The sequence below is a fragment of the Geotrypetes seraphini genome, chromosome 4 (assembly GCF_902459505.1).
Source record: "Geotrypetes seraphini chromosome 4, aGeoSer1.1, whole genome shotgun sequence".
NCBI classification, from domain to species: Eukaryota; Metazoa; Chordata; class Amphibia; order Gymnophiona; family Dermophiidae; genus Geotrypetes; species Geotrypetes seraphini.
The window spans coordinates 169,926,679-169,950,335 of NC_047087.1; the positions used below are offsets into that span (position 1 = coordinate 169,926,679).

Consider the following 23,657-nt stretch of genomic DNA (forward strand, 5'->3'; position numbering starts at 1 on the left):
CTTGATCAGCTCTATGGCTAGTGTAAGTGCTGGCACCTAAGCGCCTATTATGCTAGTAGTCTATAAAGGAATGTAGGTGCCTAGTTTCCTTTATAAAATAGGTTGCTACCTGTATTCTCCGGGTGCATAATTGTATGTATCCTATTCTAGAACTGCACTTTATATTGATAGTGTCAAACTGACGATACAGTTAACCAACCTGAAAATGGAAGGGCAGATAGAGAGCACACTGGACAAATTATCCATATGGCAGCAAGATACAGCCTTTGCTCTTCTCATTCCCTAATAGGTTGCCTAAGGTTAGACAGCAATTGCACAAACAAGTTATAGAATTCTCGCCCATACATGTGATACTGTTGCAGTTACACACAGATGTGCTAGTCAGGCACTACGCAGTATTCTGTAACTTTAGCACACAATCTACTTAGCATGTTAAATGCAAGAGGACATGCACAGGGGAGGCACAAGGTTGGGTCCCACATTTACACGTCACTTACAGTATTCTTGTAAGTTGCATTCTAAGGTACTGCATTTAGGTGTGCATATTTATGCCTACTACTGACATAGCGTAAATGAGCAAACTTAAAGGTTGCATGTAAACCATTTATGCTAGTATTCTGTAATGGAATCTGGGCAGCTAGATGCCGTTAGAGAATCAGCACTTAGTGCACTACATCTTGGTGCCTAACTGTTGGTACCCTTTATAGAATTGCCCTCTTTACATATAAGCAATATAGCTAATTTAGGCCTGCTGAGTAGCAGACCTTAAAGACTATTCCAACTACTGCTACTATTAAACGTAGAAACATGATGGAAGATAAAAGGCCAAATGGCTCATTCAGTCTACCCATTTGAAGCATCCACTATCTCCTCCTTTCCCTAAGAGATCCCACATTCCTGTCCCATGCTTTCATGAATTCAGCCTTTGTCTCCACCATCTCTGCTGTAGGACCTGGGATGGGAGTGAGAGGGAGAGATGCTTCCGGATCTGGGAAGGGTGTTACTGGATTTGGGGAGAAGAGTAAGAGGTGCTGCTGGAAACATGATGGTAGATAAAGGCCAAATGGCCCATCTAGTCTGCTCATACACAGTAACCATTATCTCTTTCTCTCTCCAAGATATCCCATGTGCCTATCCCAGGCCCTTTTGAATTCAGACACAGTCTCTGTCTCCACCACCTCTTCTGGGAGACTGTTCCATGCATCCACCACCCTTTCTGTAAAAAAGTAATTCCTTATATTACTCCGGAGCCTATCACCTCTTAACTTCAGCCTATGCCCTCTCATTGCAGTTTCCTTTCAAATGAGAGACTCAACTCATGCACATTTACATTTACAGATATTTAAACATCTCTATCATATCTCCCCTCTCCCACCTTTCCTCCAAAGTATACAGATTGAGATCTTTAAGTCTGTCCCCATATGCCTTATGATGAAGACCACATACCATTTTAGTAGCCTTCCTCTGAACCAACTCCATCTTTTTTATATCTTTTTGAAGGTGCGGCCTCAAGAATTGTACACCCCCCTGCGTCAGAGGCAGAGTCAGCGCCCGGGCTCCCCCTTAAAAGGAGTCGAGCCGAGCGCGACCTGTACTTTGACCGCGTGCTGCAGGAGAGGCAAAGCGGCTGCAGGAGAGGCAAAGTGGCCGGACCAGAGGGGAGGCAGTAGAAGCCACCGAAGGAGTCGGGCAGAGGCAGGCAGGCAGGAGATCAGCTGGGGTAGCGGCGAGAGGGAGCTCCGCCCACCCCCCCGCTTCAGAGGCAGAGTCAGCGCCCGGGCTCCCCTTAAAAGGAGTCGAGCCGAGCACGACCTGTACTCTGACCGCGTGCTGCAGGAGAGGCAAAGCGGCTGCAGGAGAGGCAAAGCGGCCGGACCAGAGGGGAGGTGTAGAAGCCGCCGAAAGAGTCGGGCAGAGGCAGGCAGGCAGGAGATCAGCTGGGGTAGCGGTGAGAGGGAGCTCCGCCCACCCACCCCCCGCGTCAGAGGCAGAGTCAGCGCCCGGGCTCCCCCTTAAAAGGGGGCGAGCCAACGCCGAGCGGCAAAGGCGCTCGCCTTAGCGAGAGTGCTTTTGTGAAGAGCCTTAAGAAGAGCCAAACAGGACACCAAAGGGCAAATTCTTCATTCTAAACACCCTACTGCTCATACTCTCATACTATCTCTCAGACTACCTCTCACATTTACTCTCTCTCTCTCTCTCTCTCTCCCTTGTTATGGCAGGGCGGACAAGGAGTGTGAAATCTACAAGCAAGATCGGCATCCCCTGCACTGAGGTGATCCGGGAGATGACCTCAACCTACGTACAGACGGAGGAGAACACAGCACCAGGAAAGGACGTCTTCGTGCAGACCGAGACCATCCCACAGCAGTACATTGCGGCCTCCACACAGACAGAGGAGATCGGCCAGCAGGATGACGACATCATGCAGGAGCTAAGGAGCCTCAGGGAGGAGGTGAAACGTCTGAGAGGCATTAGAGAGGATGAGGCCTATATCGATGGAATAGTGCGGGAACTGTCCCAAATCACAGAACGGGCCCGTGACAGATCTCCCATGGTGACGCCAGGGCCATCGCCACAGAAACCAACTGTTGGAGTTCAGGAGATGGATGGAGACACTGACTCCTGGCAGTTAGTGACCTCCTCCACAGGTAAACGTAGGAGACCCCCCCCCCATTTACAATCTCTTCACCTTCTTACTCTTTCTCTCACCAGGGCAGCTTCACATCGACTCCACATCTGAACCTGAAGAACAGATTCCAGGTCTTGCAGGAGGAGACTACCGACGTGGAGCAAGACCAGGATCAACACATATTTCCATCCCCGGGGACAATGGATCGACACACCCAAAAGAAGCGTAGAGTCATAGCCATTGGGGACTCCATGATGAGGGGCACCGAGGGACCAATATGCAGACTGGATATGCAGTCGAGGGAAGTCTGCTGTCTTCCCGGAGCCAGAATACGAGATGTGACCACCTGTCTTGATAGACTTCTCAAGCCCCAGGACCACTTCCCCATGCTGCTCATCCACGTCGGAATGAAAGATACTGCCAAGAACACCCTGGAGGACATAGCCAGAGACTTCAGAGCTCTGGGAAAGAGGCTGAAGCAGACAGGAGCACAGGTAGTATTCTCTTCAATTCTTCCTGTTAGGGGCAGAGGAAGGGACAGGGAAGAACGTATCCTGAGGACGAATGAGTGGCTACAACGATGGTGCCGGGGAAATGAACTTCAGATTCCTGAATCACGGAGAGGCACTACAGGGACCAGACGGACTCCACCTGACCAACAGAGGTAAGAACGTCTTCGGACACCGACTAGCCCACCTACTTCGAAGGGCTTTAAACTAGGTAAGTCGGGGGTGGGTACCCACTTTTACATTGGAGCAGTAAGTAACAATCCTGATGTGGTGAACCAAAACTCCGCTTCTAAGTCTAAGGTAAGTACCCTTACTGCAAAAGATTCGCTAGGGGACACTTTAACTCAAATGGGTTGCTCTCTACATGAGCTTAGTAAACAAAAAGAATGGAGAGCTATGTATGTTAACGCACACAGCCTAGGGAATAAATTTCTAGAACTGGAAACAGAAATAGTTAATGCAGACCTAGACGTGGTAGCAATTTCCGAAACATGGTTCACAGACTCTTACGGGTGGGATATAACTATACCAGGATACAACCTGCTTCGCCAGGACAGAGAGGGTAAGTTAGGAGGAGGGGTAGCACTTTACATCAAAGAAAACATCAAGACAACCAGGATCACGGATGTCAAGTATACTGGGGAATCTATCTGGGTAAACCTGGCCAGAGGCGTAGAAAAATGCCTGTACCTTGGGGTGGTGTACAGACCTCCTAGGCAATCTGAGCACAAGGATGCTGAATTAATTGAAGACATTGAGAATATCACCTTACGGGGGGACGTTGTTCTGTTGGGAGACTTCAACATGCCTGATATAGACAGGAACACACTCTCAGCGACAACTTGTGATAGCAGGAGGATATTAACGTCCATAAAGGGAGTACGGCTCAAACAATTGGTACTAGAGCCCACTAGGGCCCAGGCCATCCTGGACCTGGTACTTACGAATGGGGAAAGCGTCTCAGAGATCTCGGTGGGAGAACCGCTAGCCACCAGTGACCATAACATGATATGGTTTAACCTTAGGAAAGGCTTCCCTAGATCACAAACAAAAACAAGGGTACTCAATTTCCGGGGCACTGACTTCGCACGCATGGGAGACTTCGTCCATCAGACGCTTCAGGTTCAAGAAGTAACAGATAATGTGGAGGGTATGTGGTCAACCTTGAAATCGACCCTTCATGAGGCAACTATCTGCTACATAAAATCAGTAACTAAACAACAAAGAAAAAAGAAACCCCAATGGTTCACTGATGAGGTCTCATACCTCGTCAAGGAAAAGAAAAGAGCATTTCTCTCGTACAAACGCACGGGAGAAAAAGAAGCAAGCATTGAATACAGGACCAAGTCTGCAGCGGTCAAAACAGCAGTCAGGGAGGCCAAACTTCAAATGGAAGAAACTAGTGAAAAACATTAAGAAAGGGGACAAATCCTTCTTCAGGTACATTAGCGACAGAAAAAAGAATGCAAACGGGATAGTACGCCTTAGAACGCCAGACGGGAATTATGTGGAAACAGATTCCGAAAAAGCCAAATTACTGAACGATTACTTCTGTTCAGTCTTTACCTGCGAGGCACCAGGGCACGGGCCACGGCTGGAAGCAAAGCAAAGCATGGAAGATCCATTTCAGAATTTTGAGTTCACACCAGCTGATGTTTACAGAGAACTGTCAAGACTCAAGGTGAACAAAGCCATGGGACCGGACAATTTGCACCCAAGAGTGCTCAGAGAGCTATGCGATGTTCTGGCGAAACCATTAGCCATGCTCTTCAATCTCTCCCTAAGTACAGGGAGAGTCCCCCTGGACTGGAAAACAGCAAACGTCGTTCCTCTGCACAAAAAGGGTTGCAGAGCAGAGGCTGCGAATTACAGACCGGTGAGTCTCACATCAATAGTGTGCAAACTCATGGAAACTCTAATTAAAGGTAAATTAGACACGATATTGGATGAAGGGAATCTAAGGGATCCCTGCCAACATGGATTCACCAGAGGCAGGTCATGCCAATCCAATCTTATAAGCTTCTTTGATTGGGTGACAGGAAAGCTAGACTCAGGAGAGTCTCTGGACATAGTATACTTGGATTTCAGTAAAGCTTTCAACAGTGTCCCACACCGTAGACTATTAAACAAGATGAAATCGATGGGGTTGGGTGAGAAACTAACTGCATGGGTCAATAATTGGCTGAGTGGAAGACTTCAGAGGGTGGTGGTCAACGGCACCCTCTCTGAGACATCAGAGGTGACTAGCGGAGTGCCGCAGGGCTCAGTCCTGGGACCGTCCCTTTTCAACATATTCATAGGGGACTTGACCCGGGGGCTTCAGGGTAAAGTAGCACTGTTCACTGACGACGCCAAACTGTGTAACATAGTAAGTGAAAGCAACCTCAAGGATAGTATGACGCAGGATCTGATCACGTTGGAAAACTGGTCCTCGACATGGCAACTGGGCTTCCACGCTAAAAAATGTAAGGTCATGCATCTCGGCAGCGGAAATCCATACAGAACATACTCCTTGAATGGAGAAACGCTAGCTAGGACTTCAGAGGAACAGGACTTGGGAGTAATCATTAGTGCAGACATGAAGGCTGCCAAACAAGTAGAGAAGGCCTCATCAAAGGCAAGGCAAATGATGGGATGTATCAATAGAAGCTTCGTCAGCCGTAAACCTGAAGTCATAATGCCACTCTACAGAACCATGGTGAGACCTCATCTGGAATACTGTGTGCAATTCTGGAGGCCACACTGCCGGAAGGATGTGCTTCGAGCTGAGTCGGTCCAGCGAATGGCCACTAGGATGGTCGCGGGGCTCAAGGGTCTCTCATACGAAGAAAGACTGGGCAAACTGCAGCTCTATACCCTAGAGGAGCGCAGGGAAAGGGGTGACATGATTGAAACATTTAAGTACGTCACAGGTCGTGTTGAGGTGGAAAACGATATATTCTTTCCCAAGGGACCCTTGGTCACAAGGGGGCATCCGCTCAAACTCAGAGGAGGGAAATTTAGTGGTGACACCAGGAAGTATTTTTTCACAGAAAGGATGGTAGATCACTGGAACAAACTTCCGGTGCAGGTGATCAAGGCCACCAGCGTGTTCGACTTTAAGAATAAATGGGCCATCCACATGGGATCCCTACGAGGGTCGAGTTAAGGAACTAGGTCATTAGCACTCAGACTTAATAGGGTGGGTCAATGGAGTGGGCAGACTTGGTGGGTTGTAGCCCTTTTCTGCCGTCATCTTTCTATGTTTCTAATATTCTAAATGAGAGAAAGAGGGAGGGAGGGAGATGGAAATGTGCTGCTTGACCTAAGGGGAGGAGAGAGAGAGAAAGGTGCTGTTGGATGTAGTGGGGAAGAGAGATAGGTGCTGCTGGGCTTGGAGTGGGAAAGAGAGAGGTTCTGCTGGATCTAGGGGAATGGAAAAGGAAAGGTGCTACTGAATTGGAGAAGGGGGGGAGAGAGAGAGAGAGACTGAGGGGCTATATAGAAAGAGACAGGATGGGGGGAAGAGAGGGAGATAGATACTGAATTGCAGGAGTGAGAAGGAAGAGAGAGGGAGAAATATTAGCTCCAGTATGGATGGGGGCTGGAAGAACTGTACAATCAGTGAAATATACATAAGTTCAGGAAAAAACATGATAAAAATATACAGTTAAGAACAAACTTATGTAACAAACTTATCAAACAAGTGTGTTTTTAAAAAAAATTTCTAAAACAATATAAGAATACAGTTGAAAAATCAGGGGGCTTAACCAAGAGTTCAATGTCTTATTTAAAAATCTCTTGTAACGACAAACCTGAATAGAAGGGTACATAAACAAAATTATTACGAGTATTTTTTAATGATTTATAAAAATTGAATTGAGAGGATAGGTATCCCGGAGCCAGACCAAAAAGAGCTTTAAAGCAAAGACAGCCTAATTTAAAAAGAATGCATGCCTCGAAAGGTAACCAATGTAATTGTCGATAAAAAGGACTGATATAGTCATATTTCTTTAGGCCAAAAATCAGGCGCACTGCCGTATTCTGTATCAAACGAATACATTTAAAATTCTTATAGGATGCCAAGTAAAGTACAGTTACTTACCGCAACAGGTGTTATCCAGGGACAGCAGGCAGCTATTCCCAACATGTGGGTGACATCATCCATGAAGCCTCGATGCGGATAGCTTCACAAGCTGATTTGCTTGCAGAACTCAGAAAGTTCAAGACTTCCGAACCCGCACATGCGCGAGTGCCTTACTGCCCATGCAAGGGCACGCGTCTCCTCAGTTCAGATAGCTAGCAGAGAAGCCAACCATGGGAGGTGGGTGGGTTGTGAGAATAGCTGCCTGCTGTCCCTGGATAACACCTGTTATGGTAAGTAACTGTGCTTTATCCCAGGACAAGCAGGTAGCCTATTCTCAACATGTGGGTGACTGCCAAGCTAACCAGAATAGGATGGTAGGAGTGCTGGCAATTCAGGAGAATATATTTTGTAATACTGCCTGGCCAAAATGGCCATCCCGTCTGGAAAAAGTATCCTGACAATAATGAGAGGTGAAAGTATGAACCGAGGACCAAGTGGCAACTTTGCAGATTTCCTCAATAGGAGTAGATCTAAGGAAAGCTACTGATGCCGCCATGGCTCTGACTTTATGGGCTGTGACTTGACTCTATAGATGCAGTCCAGCCTGAGCACAGCAGAAAGAGATGCAAGCCTCTAACCAGTTGGAGATGGTGCGCTTGGAAATCGGATGTCCCAACTTGTTTGGATCGAAGGAGACAAAAAGTTGAGGAGCAGATCTATGTAGTTGAGGGCGTTGCAAGTAGAAAGCCAAAGCACGCTTACAGTCCAGAGTATGTTCCTCCAGGATGAGAATGAGGCTTCGGAAAAAACACTGGAAGTATAATTGATTGGTTGAGATGAAATTCTGAAACCACTTTAGGTAAGAATTTAGGATGAGTATGGAGTACCACCACTTTCCAATGAGATATTTAAGATGAGCCAAATCCATTGGTTCAAAAGGAGGCTTCATCAATTGAGCAAGAACAACATTGAGATCCCAAACCACTGGAGAAGGTTTGAGAGATGGTTTGACATTGAAAAGTCCTTTCATAAATCTGGAAACCACAGGATGAGCAGAAAGGGGTTTCCCTTCGATAGGCTGAAGAAAAACAGCAATTGCACTGTGGAGACGCGCACCCTTGCGTGGGCGGGAAGGCACTCACACATGCGCAGTGCGGCAATTGCGAACTTTCTAAGTTCTGCAAGCAAATCAGCTTGCGATGCTGTCTGCATCGGGGCTCCGTGGACGACGTCACCCACATGTTGAGAATAGGCTGCCTGCTTGTCCTGGGATAAATAATATTACAATAGTCGAGAACAGACAGAATTACAGACTGTACCAAAAGTCTAAAGGAGGCAAAGTCGAAATATCTTTTAATAGTTTCAAGCTTCCAGAGGATCAGAAAACATTTCTTAATCATAAAATCTACATAGTAACATAGTAGATGACGGCAGATAAAGACCTGAATGGTCCATCCAGTCTGCCCAACCTGATTCAATCTGTATGCTCTTCAAACGCTAAGTGGTAATCTAATATAACCCCCAGAATCCTAATAGAGGGGACAATTTCAAAAGTTTGGTCGTTGATTAGAACTTGTTTGTCTGAAATATTATCGTTTGGACTAGCAAGAAAAAATTTTGTTTTTTCAGAATTAAGTTTGAATCTGAACATCCAAAGTTTTATCTTTCCCAGAATTACAGCGATCTGATCTTTTATATCGTCTGTAAAAGATGACATAGGACTTTGCTGAGAATTTTCCTTTATTGTTCAGGATGCAGTGCAGGAGTTTCATTGGGGAAAATAGGCAACACTTAACCCTTTTTGTTTATTGCAACCCTGATATCCAATATCTCTGTGTACATGCAAGATCAGTGACTGCTTGTACCACAACACAATAGCTGTGCACATGTTTTTGAGAAAGCTTTTTGAGCGTTTGAAAGACATTTTACCTGTTTTAGAGCATATGCACTACTTTAGTGATGGTTCTGATGCTCAATACAAAAACTTCAAAAATTTCATTAATCTTTGCAATAATGACTTTTATGTCACAGCAGAATGGAACTTTTTGGCGCCAGCCATGGAAAATAACACTGGGATGAGAATGGAGAAACCATAAAATGTTTAGTTGCCCGTGCTAGTTTACAATACTCCCTCAAGATCCAAATTTTGACACCAAAGGATCTCTCTGACTTCTGCAACAAAAGTGTCCCTGGTATCAATTTTTTATTAATCAATCAATCAAACTTGCTCCAAGTGAAAGGTTTAGCAAAGGTCATACAGTTGTTGGGTCAAGGGGAAATCATCAATTCAAGCCCATTGATACAACTAAAATATGCATTAGCAAAATTTCTAATGGCACCATCTCATTCATTGCAAGTGTTCTGGAACAAGAATATTTTCCTGCCCTTCAAGTATCCGGCCTCCAACCTGGTCAGTATTTAAAGTGGCTTGCATCTATGACAATTCTTGGTGGATTGGCCACATATGTGAGATCACAACTGAGGAACATGATGTCTTGGTCAGCATTTTGCATCCCCAAGGTCCTGCCAGGTCATTTTATTAGTCATCCTGTAGAGACACCTGTTGGGTTCCAGAAGTTATTGTGGGTGCTACACTTGATGCACCCATAACTTCATCAGGCAAACAGTACATATTCACAAGCCACTTTTGTCAACCATTGATGGGATGTTCAAAAGCATTGGCAAGTCAGGAAAAACATTAAAGGGCTGATTCTGTAAGCTGATTCAATCATGGACAGGCACCACTTACCGAATTGTAGCTAGCGAGGACCCTAGGTGCCGGAAATGTAGGCCAGGGTTTCCCAGCACCTAGGGTCCTTGCAGAATCATGGCAAAAGTTTGGCACCACTGCTAAACATGCCCACTTCCAGGCTTTGACATCACTAGGCACCATGGACCCGCCTAGCCCTTATGGCTGCAGGTGGCACCCATATGACAATATTTTAGCATTTTGGTGGATTTTGTGGCCTCACACTTTATACCATAAATGTAGTGATTACTCCTCTCTATGGCTCACTAGCCCTCCAACCAGATTACTTAAGACATCTGCATGATACTTTACTACGCTTTTCCAGGTACTGCTGTTCTAGAGACAGGTATATACTGTTTCATTTAGATTATTAATGGGTAAGAGGGCGTCAGTGAATACTGGGGGAGTGTGTTGAGGATCATTACTTGATCCCTCCAGGGTCATCTGGTAGTTCGGGGGTACATTTATGACACTTAGATGCTTTTAAAAAGGGCTAGCCTCAGACATCTACAGTAAGTTCCCTCCAGAACATCTTAGGAAACGTTCAATTATCACCACAAGATGTCCAAGTCTAAGCCCACCCAAAGCCCACTCAGAACATGCCTCCAACATGCCCCCATTTAGTTTTGTGTAGCCAATATTATATAGATACTGTTTCCTATTCATACATCCAACATTGTAGAACAGTATCACACAAACTTATGTTAACTTTTCTGCAAGGTCTTCAGAAGTGCCAGTCAATAGCCAAGTGTTTTCAATGGCTAAATAAACTTTGTTGGCACTGGCCTCGCCTTGAGACCTGCATTTCTACAAATTATTTAATTTTTGTAGGTATTTAAAATTTAAAACTTATCTTAGTTTGTTGTGTTGCTTGTATCAGGAAGGGTCCTGTCAATTTGACATCTCATCTTATCCCAAAAGATATAGAAACTATTTCTCATAATATAGGGCTAACAACCATCCATATTATAGCCTTAGGACAATAATTATCCCTTGCAATTCTTTCCATACCATCCTGATCTACAGACTTTTTCTTAACAAGATGGCCACGGTGTTTTTTTGTTCATTATTTAAACCTCCCTCGATGCTTACGTCATCCACTGAAAACAGCAAATCAGGGCTCAGACCAAAGACATCCATCCTATTTCCTGGTTTAAGCCAAATGGTGCCACAGAATTTAAAGTAAAAATCCATCTCTGCTCACTCAAATTGAATCTACATTCATAATAATCTCCCTCCCACCCTTTTATATGGTCGATCACTCTCCATCAAATGTCATCCACAGTATGTGCATGATCTTGCTAGTGCTGAGCCAGTGGTGCTTGTACTATTCCATTAATAATTCTGGAGTTGTATTCATCAAGTCTGATGGTTACTGGACGACTTGTTCTTCCCACATAAATCAGGCTACAGGGGCATACAATGGTATACACTATAGTATAAACTTTACATGTAGTAAAAGTTCTAGATCTTATAATAGTCTCCCGATCAGGAGGCTGCCATTCGTTCCCTTCAATTGTTTTTATACACCACTGACAATTGCCACATTTCACATGCCCTTTTTCCCCTTCATTCATAATTTCCCTCTCAGTATATCTATATTTAGACAGCCATTCTCCAACATTTTTCCCCCCTTTTATATGCAATAGTAGGGAACTTTTCAAACAACTCAGGTATGATCTGTAAAACATGCCAATGTTTCTTCATACTGTTTACTAGAATGTTTGAATGATCATAAAAAGGTATGACACATACCAATTTATTATCTGTCTGGTGAGTTTGTTGGGTTGTCTAATAAGTTTGTTGATTTAATAATAATTCCCAGTTTGCATATTTTGCTCAGAGGAATGCCTTAAAGATGGACTTTTTCGGGTATCCACTTTGCGCTATTTGCAATTCAAGAATTTTTGATTGGATCATGAAAAAGTGATGGTTTGGGGTACAATTTTAGCATGTTGACGAGCTGGAATCTGGATGATAACTAGAAACACAACCATGATGAGACCAGTTTACCTGCAGGTTCTGAAAGACAAGTTAGCAGTATTCATGTCCATACATGGTACCATTCATTTTCAGCATGATGGAGCACCATGCCATTCAACTAAAGCAGTTAAAGCATGGATAGCGTCATCTGGATATCAGTTACTGGCAACTCTCCCGATTTCAATCCAATCGAGAATGCAAGGGTGATAATGAAGAGAGCTGTGGCTGACATACATCCCAGCATCACTAGACGATCTGGAGAACAAAATAAAACAGGTGTGGATAACTCAGATCACACCGGAATACTGCCAGCAGCTATGCCATTCGATGCCTGTCCAAATCCAAGCTGTACTCAACAACAAAGGACGACACTCAAAATACTGAAGAAAGGCTTTAACAACCACAAACTTTGCTTATTTGTATTAATTTTGGACTAAACAACTACAGTATTTTTGTGCATATACTTCATTTAAAAAATGTTTCTTGGATTGTTTGTACCTCTGAGTGTTTCTTGCACTGAAATTTGGACAGAAAAGTGACGTTCACAAACTTTTGCTCCTCACTGTATAAAAAATCCTTGTTTAAAGTAGTCAGTCCTAAATACTGAACTCTATCAACTGATATCTGTGCCTCATCTAGTTTTGACTCATTTAAGAGCGAGCTAGAAACAATTTTTTTATGCGTGCATGTAGTGCTACTTTCTGAATTTTATAATTTCAGTGTTACTGATGACATTGAGAACGCCAATATTGTGTTAGTGAAATTAACCTTTGTTTTTATTATTTTTAAGTGTTTTGGATTTAGTTATGTTGTCCTTGTTTCTAGTTTAATTATGAATGTTTGACTGTAACCAAGAACTTTGTATTACACACAATTTAAATCCAATAAATACATAAATGTTCAATATATTAAATGGCTTAGCTTCTATTGCCTCTTAAGGAAACATTTGCCAGTTTTATCTGCACATTACAGAAATGAAAGAACTTAGTTCACCTTTACCAATTTAATGTGTTTATTTTTACAGTAAAAAAAAAAATCACTGAGGATTTTGTCCGTTATATTGTATACATAATACTTATCTTAAAGGTCATTTCCAAAGCATTCTATAAGCAGCACTCTTAATTTAATAAAATCCTAATAATGTGTGATAGTCAAACTATATGTAGATGGGGAAGCGTCAACTGCATATTTTTCCATGTTTTAACAGTTATGCATTTCTAACATTTATGGACTACAACAGATGCTGTTCCAATATCATGCATGTACAGATATTTAAAAAAAAGAAGAAAAAACAGAAACCACAAATTTTCTGTCTGCTACAAAAGGATACATCTTTTTGTGTCTGTACAGTACTGAGAGTTAACCACCTGGAGGAATTCAAGAAGATAAATCATCATCTTGAACCATATACTTTGGATTTTAAATTTATTTCAAAATTAAAATACATAAACAGTTCTGCCAATATGTCTGATTAGCAGTAACCTTCAATACTGGAGACCTCCACCCCAGAGAAACATTATCAATGCACTTCAGTCTCGACTTACAGCACCACCTCTGGTTCTAAATATCGAGACCTCACACAAAGCTACCAACGTACCTCAGAACTGACTTGTGGTAACCCCTTCTCTTCCAACACTAGTAAACTGACCTCTTGAAAGCTTTGCAATTTATCTCAGCCCTAATCTGCAAAGCCTGCTCTACACAAATCATTTTTAAATTCCAGCTGTGTGCTTCCCTGTTCGCATAAACATACTAAATAATGCAATGGCAAGCCCAGAGCTAACTGGCTGTCTCCTAAACTAAATCGAATCCTAGGTCTGTTAACTGTGAAAAATCAGGTGAACTGAATGATTGGGTCTCACTAATTACTGATTCTTTCAAGGTCTAGGAAATAAAACTTGCACAAAACCAATTTTAGGTCCCCTTTTACTAAGCCGTGGGAGCAAGTGTTGCATGCCAAATGTTCCAATGCCCATTCAGTCCCTATGGGTGTCGAAGCATTTAACATGTCCCGCACTATCAGGCTCAGTAAAAGAGGGGTTAGTGTGCACTCAAAAAAATGGGTATATTAAAAAGCCACTTAAGTAATGCATAAAGATTTTCCATGCACATCTACTTAATATCAGAAATAGCAAGCTCCCACTATTTTTTGAGACACCTGCTATTTATAGACAACACACTAAACTGAGCAGGCTGAAATCTCTTTTCATCTTTTCAAGGGGTATACAATTAAATATGGCATATGGGTGCTATTTGTTAGTGCAACAGGAAGCAATGGGAGACCTATTTCTCTCCAGGTCAGGAAGTTAAAGAACAGCATTCCAAGAGAGCAAAAACAAAATGACTTCAGTGGATGCTTAGAATTATCTGTCATCTGTGTCAGTAAGGACCTCTAGTGTGAGAGAACATGGCTGGTGACAGAAGAGAGCATAAGGAAAGATCCAGGGAGAAAACTGAAGAGCAATAGCACCTTACCTATTTTCTCACTACAACCGTCCTGTGATGTACTACAATTACTACTCTGTAGGCTACTGGTGCCCTCAAATGGTCACAAACAAACTCTGCACATAAATCAAAATACCTGAGGCTCAGAATGCCCTTTAGTCTTAAGTCTTTGTATACCTAGTGGTCTTTGGCTTGTGACATCAATGATAGCAAAGACCTTTGTACTCTGCGAAGCAATTACCCGGTGTAAAGAAACTTAAGACATATCTCTTCTCCCTATAGCCCCCCTTCCTTCTAATAACCACCTCTCCTTCTAACAATGTCAACTTCATGAACTTGATCTAATTCTTATTGTAAACCGCATGGATTCCTATTATGGTATTTTAAGACCCTGAGATTTTTCAAGTGCTCAAATGTATATCTTTTGTTGTCTCCTTTTCTTTCACATCTTCCCACCCTCATAGAACCCTATAAGCGATTTCTCTGTACATTTGGGAGAAGGTCACTGCAGAATCTCACACTTGGAAGAGAATCGCCCATTTTTGGGATTAGCTAGGGCTGGGGAGTTGGGGCTAGGGGCCTTCCCCACAAGTAATAGGGTGTCATGAACATTTGTTTACAATAGCAATGATTCTAAAAAATCATTCCAATACCTGAAAGCCTACCTCTTTCCACACCAGTATAAAATCAATGTGTCTTGTACAGTGTGAGGAATGCTTGAAGAGTCTCTATAATGGATCACTGTTTTGAGAAGACTTATTTGTGGTATGACTGTTTACATATAGGAATTTGTACAGAGAATTGTGATCAAATGTATTCATCACTCAGAACCTATGGGTAAATTTGTACAGGGCTATCTTGTTAAGGCTTCCATTCCTTTGTTTCTAGCTGGCCAAGCCCTCCCCATGTGATCATACTCTTAGCCTACACCTGGTATGACTCACATTAGTATGTTAAAACCAAATACTAGGAGATACTAAACTGAATCCACTTAGCCAGTGCCATTAAATAGCAGACTGGTTTTACCATGCTATTTAGCATGAGCTTGGTAACCTCTTTTCTGCATATGATGTTGCTCCAGATTCACAAGTGAAAAAGCAAATTTTTGCATACTCACAGTACCTTCTTGTACTCTTAAAACATGCATAGTAAAGCCTTTCTGCTTAGCTGGCTGTTTTTAGCATATGAATTTAAGGGCTTCAGCATTTATGTTTATTGTATATATAGGCCTCTAAGCTAAAAATATGAAAGGCTCTGCAGCAGTAGCTTTATTACCTAATAAAAATCCACTTATCACTGGTAAGAAACTGCTCTATTCTGCCTTTTCTGTGCTACAAAGCTTGAAGTCATAATTCTAAACTAAGCAGCAACTGATTGCAAGGACTTCCATTTCATTTTACTCTTCTCACTCTGTTCTTGCAGATTAGTTATTTCTCGACAGAGTTCAAAGGAGTACATGATCTTCTGAATCTTCTTGTTTGATAAACAGTTCTTCTACTGGGGTCTGAATATGTTTTTCAGTCCCAGGAGATGAATCAGAAGGCAGGTATATCACATGGCCATCATCTGCTATTAACCCTGGCATCTGTTCTTCACACTGTTCAATGCTTGCACCTGCAATACAAAATACAACTTGGGTTGAGAGTGAACAGTTGTCATAAGCAGCTAAAAGCTGTGCAATAAACCAAACTAAAATAGGAGCGGTAAGGAAAAATGCTTGAGTACCTGAATGTAAACCACTTAGGCCAAAAGTGGTTTATAAATACTAAAATAAATAAATATATATCTGATACGGTAGCATTGCATAGCACTATGACTGAAGACTTTAGTTAAAGTGAGTGAAGGATAGGGATCTAAGTCATTCAATGGACCTTGGAGTTGTGTACCCTGAGCCAACATTTGCTTTTGCACCCCCATCTCAAGGTCAGTGTCACAGTTTGAACCACGCAGAGTATGGAGCTCAGCTAGAAGGAAGCAATCACTGCAACTTATTTATTGGGATTTATTAACCACCTTTTCATGAAGAGATTCATCAAAAGCGGTTTACAATACATTGAATAGTAAACAGGTACTCAATATTTTCCCTGTCTTTGCAGGTTTACAATCTAACTGTGGTACCTGGGGGAAAGGAGGGTTAAGTGACTTGTCCAGAGTCATGGGGAGCAGGCTGGATCAAACTCACAACCTAATGGTGCTGAGGCAGCAGCAGCTTTAACCACTAGACCACTCCTCCAACTGAAGTACGAGTGTAATGGTCACCCAGTTTTTGGACTTCATGTACTCCATACATTTAGATCTCAGAGCTCATGCTCTTCTTCTATTATAAATGGACTTAAGGGAAGCAGAACATAGCTCTAGCAGCACATGCAGACTGTCCCAGGGCCAGCATTAGAAGGGTGAAACTAAGGCAACTGCTCTGGGCCTTCAAGCCTGCCACATCTATATGTGGTGTACTGTATTTAGATTTTAGCAAAGCCTTTGACAGTGTTCCACACAGGCGTCTAATAAATAAACTGAGTGCCCTCGGTATGAGCCCTAAAGTGACAGACTGGGTCAGGAACTGGTTGAGTGGAAGATGACAGAGTGTAGTAGTCAATGGAGATTGCTCTGAGGAAAGGGATGTTACCAGTGGTGTGCCTCAAGGTTCGGTTCTTGAGTCTGTTCTTTTTAACATTTTTGTAAGTGATATTGCTAAAGGGTGACTGGGCAGATTTGCCTCTTTGCGGATGATGCCAAAATCTGCAATAAAGTAGATAGACACCCTTGATGGTGTGGAAAACATGAGGAAGGATGTAGCAAAGCTTGAGAAATGGTCTGAAATTTGGCAGCTAAGATTTAATGTTAAGAAATGCGAGATCATACATTTGGGCTGCAGAAACCCGAAGGAACAGTAGTTTAGAGGGTGAAGAACTTTTGTGCATGAAAGAGGATAGGGACTTGGGTGTGATAGTAGGTGATGATCTTAAGGTGGCCAAACATGTTGAAAAAGCGATGGCAAAAACAAGAAGGATGATAGGGTGCGTAGGGAGAGGTATGGCCAGTAGGAAAAAGGAGGTATTGATGCCGCTGATTAAAACTTTGGTGAGACCTCTTTTAGAATATTATGTAAAATTCTGGAGACTGCACTATCAAAAAGATATAAACAGGATGGAGTCAGTCCAGAGAAAGGCACGTAAAATGGTTTATAGTCTACATCATAAGGTGTACAGGGACAGACTTAAATATCTCAATATGCATACTTTGGAGGAAAGGCAGGAAAGGGGAAGATATGATAGAGATGTTTAAATACCTACATCATAACATATGCGCAGTACTTCAGCTAAGAGTTCAATAATCACTTCTTTTTTATCACGGGATCCTCAGATTGCCGCTGGCGTAACATAACACCCTGCGGCTGCAGTACTCATTAGTCCAGTATCATGGATATACTTCTTTTTAGTTTATGCTTACTAATTCATTGACTAAACTCTTCATACTTATATGGTTTGATGCTTATTTATATTTTATACTTAATTTGTAGCATATGGGTAGTATCTATTACTCTGGATTTGATGTTAGCTACTTCCTTTTGCAGAAAAATGTCCACAAATTTTGATAAAGGCTCTAATGTGGAATTCTTCATAGAAACAATGGGGTAGCCTGGTGGAATTTGGATAGCAGTAATGCTCAGAGTCCTAACTTAGACATGAGAACTCTGTTAGGGTTATCTTTTTGGCAGAAGCTTATTTTGAACGGCTAGAGTGTTAAGATTGTAACTATGTGCGCATTATCTCCTAGACCCTGAGGAAGTATATGAAACATGTCGGTGAGGGGAGAAGAGTCAGTGACGGAACCTTAACATAAGCTAAGTTCAAATTAAGTATAAAATACAGTATAAATAAACCTCAAACCATGTAAGTATGAAGAGTTTAGTCAATGAATTAGTAAGCATAAACTAAAAAGTATATTCATGATACGGGACTAATGAGGATTGTAGCCGCAGGGTGTTATGTTACACCAATGGCAATCTGAGGATCCCGTGATATAAAAGAAGTGATTATTGAACTCTTAGCTGAAGTACTGCGCATATGTTATGATACAGTGAATTTAAACATAAATTTGAATTATTATTGAAAGGTTGGTAAATACCTACCTGGCATAAATACACGAGGTGAGTCTCTTTCAATTGAAAGGAAACTCCAGAGTCAGAGATAGAATGAGGTTAAAAGGTGATAGGCTCAGGAGTAATCTAAGGAAATGCTTTTTTACTGAAAGGGGGATAGATGCACGGAATAGTCTCCCACTAGAGGTGGCGGAGATAAAGATTGTCTGCATTCAAAAAAGCGTGGGACAGGCAAGTGGGATTTCTTAGGGAGAGAAGGGGTTAGAGGATCCTGCAGATGGGCCATCTAGAAGGGCCATTTGCCATCATGTTTCTAGGTTAAGGAGGCGCAGCCCACCAGAAGTCTTTGAGACCCCCTGCCAATTTATGCCATGGTTTATTAATCTTGTTATACTACTCGTTCATTTTACTGGGCCAAGCAGTTTACAAAATACAATCAAATAAAAAGAACTCCATTATTAAATAGCATAGACCTAACCCACACAAACAGCAAGCATACAAGGTAACATTCACACCTAAATAAAACAGCTTGTTCTGAGATCGGGGCAGGCAGAGGAGGAGAGGGCTGAGGAGAGAAGCAGAAGGCAGGACAGAGGAGACACGTGGAGGCAGAAGGGAAGGAGCAGGAGAGAGGCAGAGGGTGAGGGACTGAGGCGAGAGTTAGCTCCGCCCACTCCCTGACATCACCGGCAGCAGACCCGGAGCTCCCCCTTAAAAGGGGAGGGGCCAACAGCGCACAGCCGTTCGGCGCGCGGTGAAGGCGAGCGGCAAAGGCGCTCGCCTTAGCGAGAGCGCCTTTGCGAAGGAGCCTTGAGAAGGAGCCCAGGCAGCCCAGCAGCAAAAATCTAAGGTACTTTTCTTCTCTTCTCACTCTTCTCTCTCTCTACTCTTTCAACTAGCTGCGCGCCAGGCACCACTCATACGCACCGTGGGACATAGGAACAGGATAGAAGAAATGGAGGCAGTAGGAGCCCAGCAGAGCTACCCAGTATACTGCATCGAATGTCATATGTATGACTACCTCCCAGGAGCGCCAAACCACGAGGAAAAACAGCAAGAAAGGCGAACAAACGGGACTTACTTTGCCTATACACTAATGCTAGGAGCCTAAGGGCTAAAATGGGAGAGCTGGAAATCCTAGCCAGCAAAAAGGGCCTAGACATAATTGGAGTCACAGAAACGTGGTGGACTGATGACAATGAATGGGATGTGGCTTTACCAGGATTCAAACTCTACAGGAGAGATAGGTCACACAAAAAGGGTGGAGGAATAGCGCTATATATGAAAGATTCCATACCTTCAACCAGAATGGAAACAACAGTAAGGGCGGACGACTTGGAATCACTATGGGTTAAGCTACCAGGAGGAACTGGAGCAGACATAAAATTGGGTCTGTACTATCGCCCACCTGGACAAACGGAAGAAATCGACCAGGATCTGGAGGCTGAGCTGAGGCAGGTATGCAAAAGCGGAAGTGTGGTGGTGATGGGAGACTTCAACTACCCGGGAATAAACTGGAGTATTGGGCACTCAAACTGCATGAGGGAGACCAAATTCCTGGAGGTCACGAGGGATTGTTTCATGGAACAGCTGGTCACGGAACCAACACGGGGTGATGCCACTCTTGACCTAATCCTCAACGGACTAGGGGGACCCACTAAGGAGGTGGCGGTACTAGCCCCACTAGGAAACAGCGATCACAACACGATCCAGTACAGGCTAGAAATTGGATCATCAAAGGTGAAAAGAACTACAACGACTGCACTTAACTTCAAAAAAGGGAATTATGATGCCATGAGGAAAATGGTGGGAAAGAAACTCAACGACAGCGCAAGGAAGATGGAGTCCGTAGAAAATGCCTGGACCATACTCAAGGGCACAGTGCACGAAGCACAGAACCTGTGCATCCCCAAGTACAGGAAAGGATGCAAAAAAAATAGAACAAAAAACCCAGTGTGGATAACAAATGCAGTGAAAAAGGCGATAAGTGACAAGAAAGCATCATTCAAAAAATGGAAAAAGGACAAAACAGAGGAGAACCAAAAGGAACACAAAAAACACCAAAAGGAGTGTCATCGAGTGGTTAGGAAAGCAAAAAAAGAATATGAAGAGAGACTGGCAGGGGAAGCAACAAACTTCAAATCATTCTTCAGATACGTTAAGGGGAAGCAACCAGCAAGGGAGGAAGTGGGACCCTTGGATGATGGGGACAGAAAGGGAGTGGTAAAAGAGGAAAAGGAGATAGCTGACAGGCTAAATAAGTTCTTCACGTCAGTTTTCACAAGGGAGGACACAACCAACATTCCAGAGCCCGAGGAGATCGTAAAAGGAGAGCAGGATGAAAATCTGGTCCAGCTAGAGGTGAGCAAGGTGGATGTCCTCAGGCAGATAGACAGGCTAAAGAGCGACAAATCACCAGGTCCGGATGGCATTCACCCAAGGGTACCCAAGGAACTAAGGAACGAAATGGCTGAGCCACTTCGACAAATATGCAACCTATCCCTAAAAACTGGAGAGCTTCCGAAAGATTGGAAAATAGCAAATGTCACGCCCATCTTCAAGAAAGGCTCAAGGGGAGACCCAGGAAACTACAGGCCGGTGAGCTTGACCTCGGTCCCGGGAAAGATGATGGAAGCACTGATTAAAGACAGCATCTGGGAACACATCGACAACTATGGGCAGCTAAAGTCGAGCCAGCATGGCTTCTGCAAGGGCAGATCATGCCTCACGAACTTATTATACTTCTTTGAGGGGGTAACCAGCCAGGTGGATAAAGGGGAATCCATAGATATCATTTACCTTGACTTCCAAAAAGCCTTCGACAAGGTGCCACACGAAAGACTACTAAGGAAGCTATGGAACCATGGGGTGCAAGGGGAGGTCCACCGATAGATCAAAAACTAGCTGGCGGACAGGAAACAGAGGGTTGGAGTAAAGGGACATTACTCAGACTGGCAACGGGTCACGAGCAGAGTTCCACAGGGGTCGGTGCTGGGACCGCTCCTATTCAATATATTCATTAACGACCTGGAAGCAGGAACAAAATGTGAGGTTATTAAATTTGCGGATGACACCAAACTATATTGCAAGGTCAATAACATGGAGGACTGCGAAGATCTCCAAAAAGATCTGACAACACTGGAAAAATGGGCCAAAAAGTGGCAAATGAGTTTCAACATAGGGAAATGCAAGGTCATGCATATAGGGAAAAAAAACCCGATGTTCACTTACAAAATGGGGGGATCAGCGCTAGGGGTGAGCGACCTTGAAAGAGACCTGGGAGTGATGGTAGACACAACATTGAAGGCGTCGGCGCAGTGTGCCACGGCCTCAAGGAAAGCAAACAGAATGTTGGGTATCATTAAGAAGGGTATCACGACCAGGACAAAGGAAGTCATCCTGCCACTGTATCGTGCTATGGTGCGCCCGCACCTGGAGTACTGTGTTCAGTTCTGGTCGCCGTACCTCAAGAAGGACATGGAGGTACTTGAGAGGGTCCAGAGAAGAGCAACTAAGCTAATAAAGGGCATGGAGGACCTCTCATATACTGACAGACTGAAAAAGCTAGGGCTTTTCTCCCTGGAAAAGCGGAGACTTAGAGGAGACATGATAGAAACCTTCAAGATCATGAAGGGCATAGAAAAAATAGACAGGGACAGATTTTTCAAATTAAGGGGATCAATAAGTACAAGGGGGCACTCAGAGAAATTGAATGGGGAGAGGTTTAGAACAAACGCCAGGAAGTTCTTTTTCACACAGAGGGTGGTGGATACATGGAACGCGCTACCAGAGGATGTGATAAACAGGAGCACGCTACAGGGGTTCAAAGAAGCTTTGGATAGGTACTTGGAAGACAAAGGGATTGAAGGGTACAGATAAGAGTAAAGGTAGATTATAGGGATGGGATTAGAGGTAAGTTACAAAATTAATCAGGGATCACTGTTCAGGCACTAGGCCTGATGGGCCGCCGCTGGAGCGGACCGCTGAGCAAGATGGACCTCTGGTCTGACTCAGCGGGGGCAACTTCTTATGTTCTTATGTCATATTAAGATTTCACAGGACTGCTGACTGAAGATTCAAAGATCATTTAGAAAACATGGGTAAGTTCAGATTGGATTGAAACTTGTCCAAATGCTTCTAAAAAAAAAACAAAAAACAACAACAAATCCCAAAAAATGTTTTTAACAATTTTAAAAGATTAAAATTTTGCCTCTAATCTTAATTCTCGGGGCAAAACTATTATCTTGAATAGATCTTAAAGTTCTTGATGGTGCATAAGGAATTAGAAATAAATGCAAATAGTCAGGCTGTAGAGAGTAGAAAACTCGATGTTCAAGAATTAAAGCTTTAAATTCAATTCTATAGTAAACAGGTAACAGTATTCTGCATAGTTTGTAATCTTTTCAGATTCCTCTTTGATGTTCCCAAGTATACGATATTGCAATAATCTAGTTTTGAGATTATTAAAGAATGAAGAAGCATTTCTCCTGAAATAATCCCCTTATTGTCCTCAAAGCTCTTAGTGAATAAAATCCTTTATGACCTCTAACACTTGTTTTTCAAATGTCAGCTGGTAATCAACCCAAATTCCAAGATATCTAAAGCTTTCTACTAATGGAATTTTCTTTCCTAACATTTCAACTTCCAAATTGGGCTGCAAGTACTATAATTGTCTTTTCAGAAAAAGTAGGACTGATTGCGAGATCATTTTTTTTTTCAACTTACGTATGTTAGTCAAGTTGAAACCTATGTATGTTTAGTACTTATGATTTTTGGACAATGGTGCAATTGTTAATATTGACAAGATTGGACTATTAGAATGGTTTGAAACTAGGAATGGCCTAGAGCACTTCAAGTAATCTATAATGCAGCAGCTAGAATGATAGGTAATTTTATTATGAGTGACAGTTGAAGGCAGCATTGAAAAAGTGAGCATTTAGCTTGGATTTGAATACTGCCACAGAAGCCACACAATGTAATGACTCAGGAAGTTTGTTCCATGCCTACACCCCTTCCCGACAACCCTGGACCTCCCTGAAATCCCCCTGAAATCCCTGGACCTTCCCGACATCCCCCCTGTGATAAGATTGGCTGCAGATCTTATCATAAACAAACTGACCTCGCAACAATCCAATTGCTGTTATAATTTAGGTTTATTAGCAATAAGCAAAAAG

The 23,657-nt window shown here is 43.0% G+C and overlaps 1 protein-coding gene across 1 annotated transcript in view; it reads right to left on the bottom strand.

Moving 5' to 3' along the window:
• Positions 1-15,090: 15,090 nt before the first annotated feature.
• Positions 15,091-23,657, bottom strand: part of LOC117359553 (zinc finger protein 888-like) — a 62,386-nt gene continuing 53,819 nt past the window's right edge. Inside the window, exon 5 of the mRNA XM_033942525.1 lies at positions 15,091-15,995. Within this exon, the coding sequence (XP_033798416.1) occupies positions 15,826-15,995 (170 nt within the window). The 3' untranslated portion in view covers positions 15,091-15,825. The remainder of the gene's footprint in view (positions 15,996-23,657) is intronic.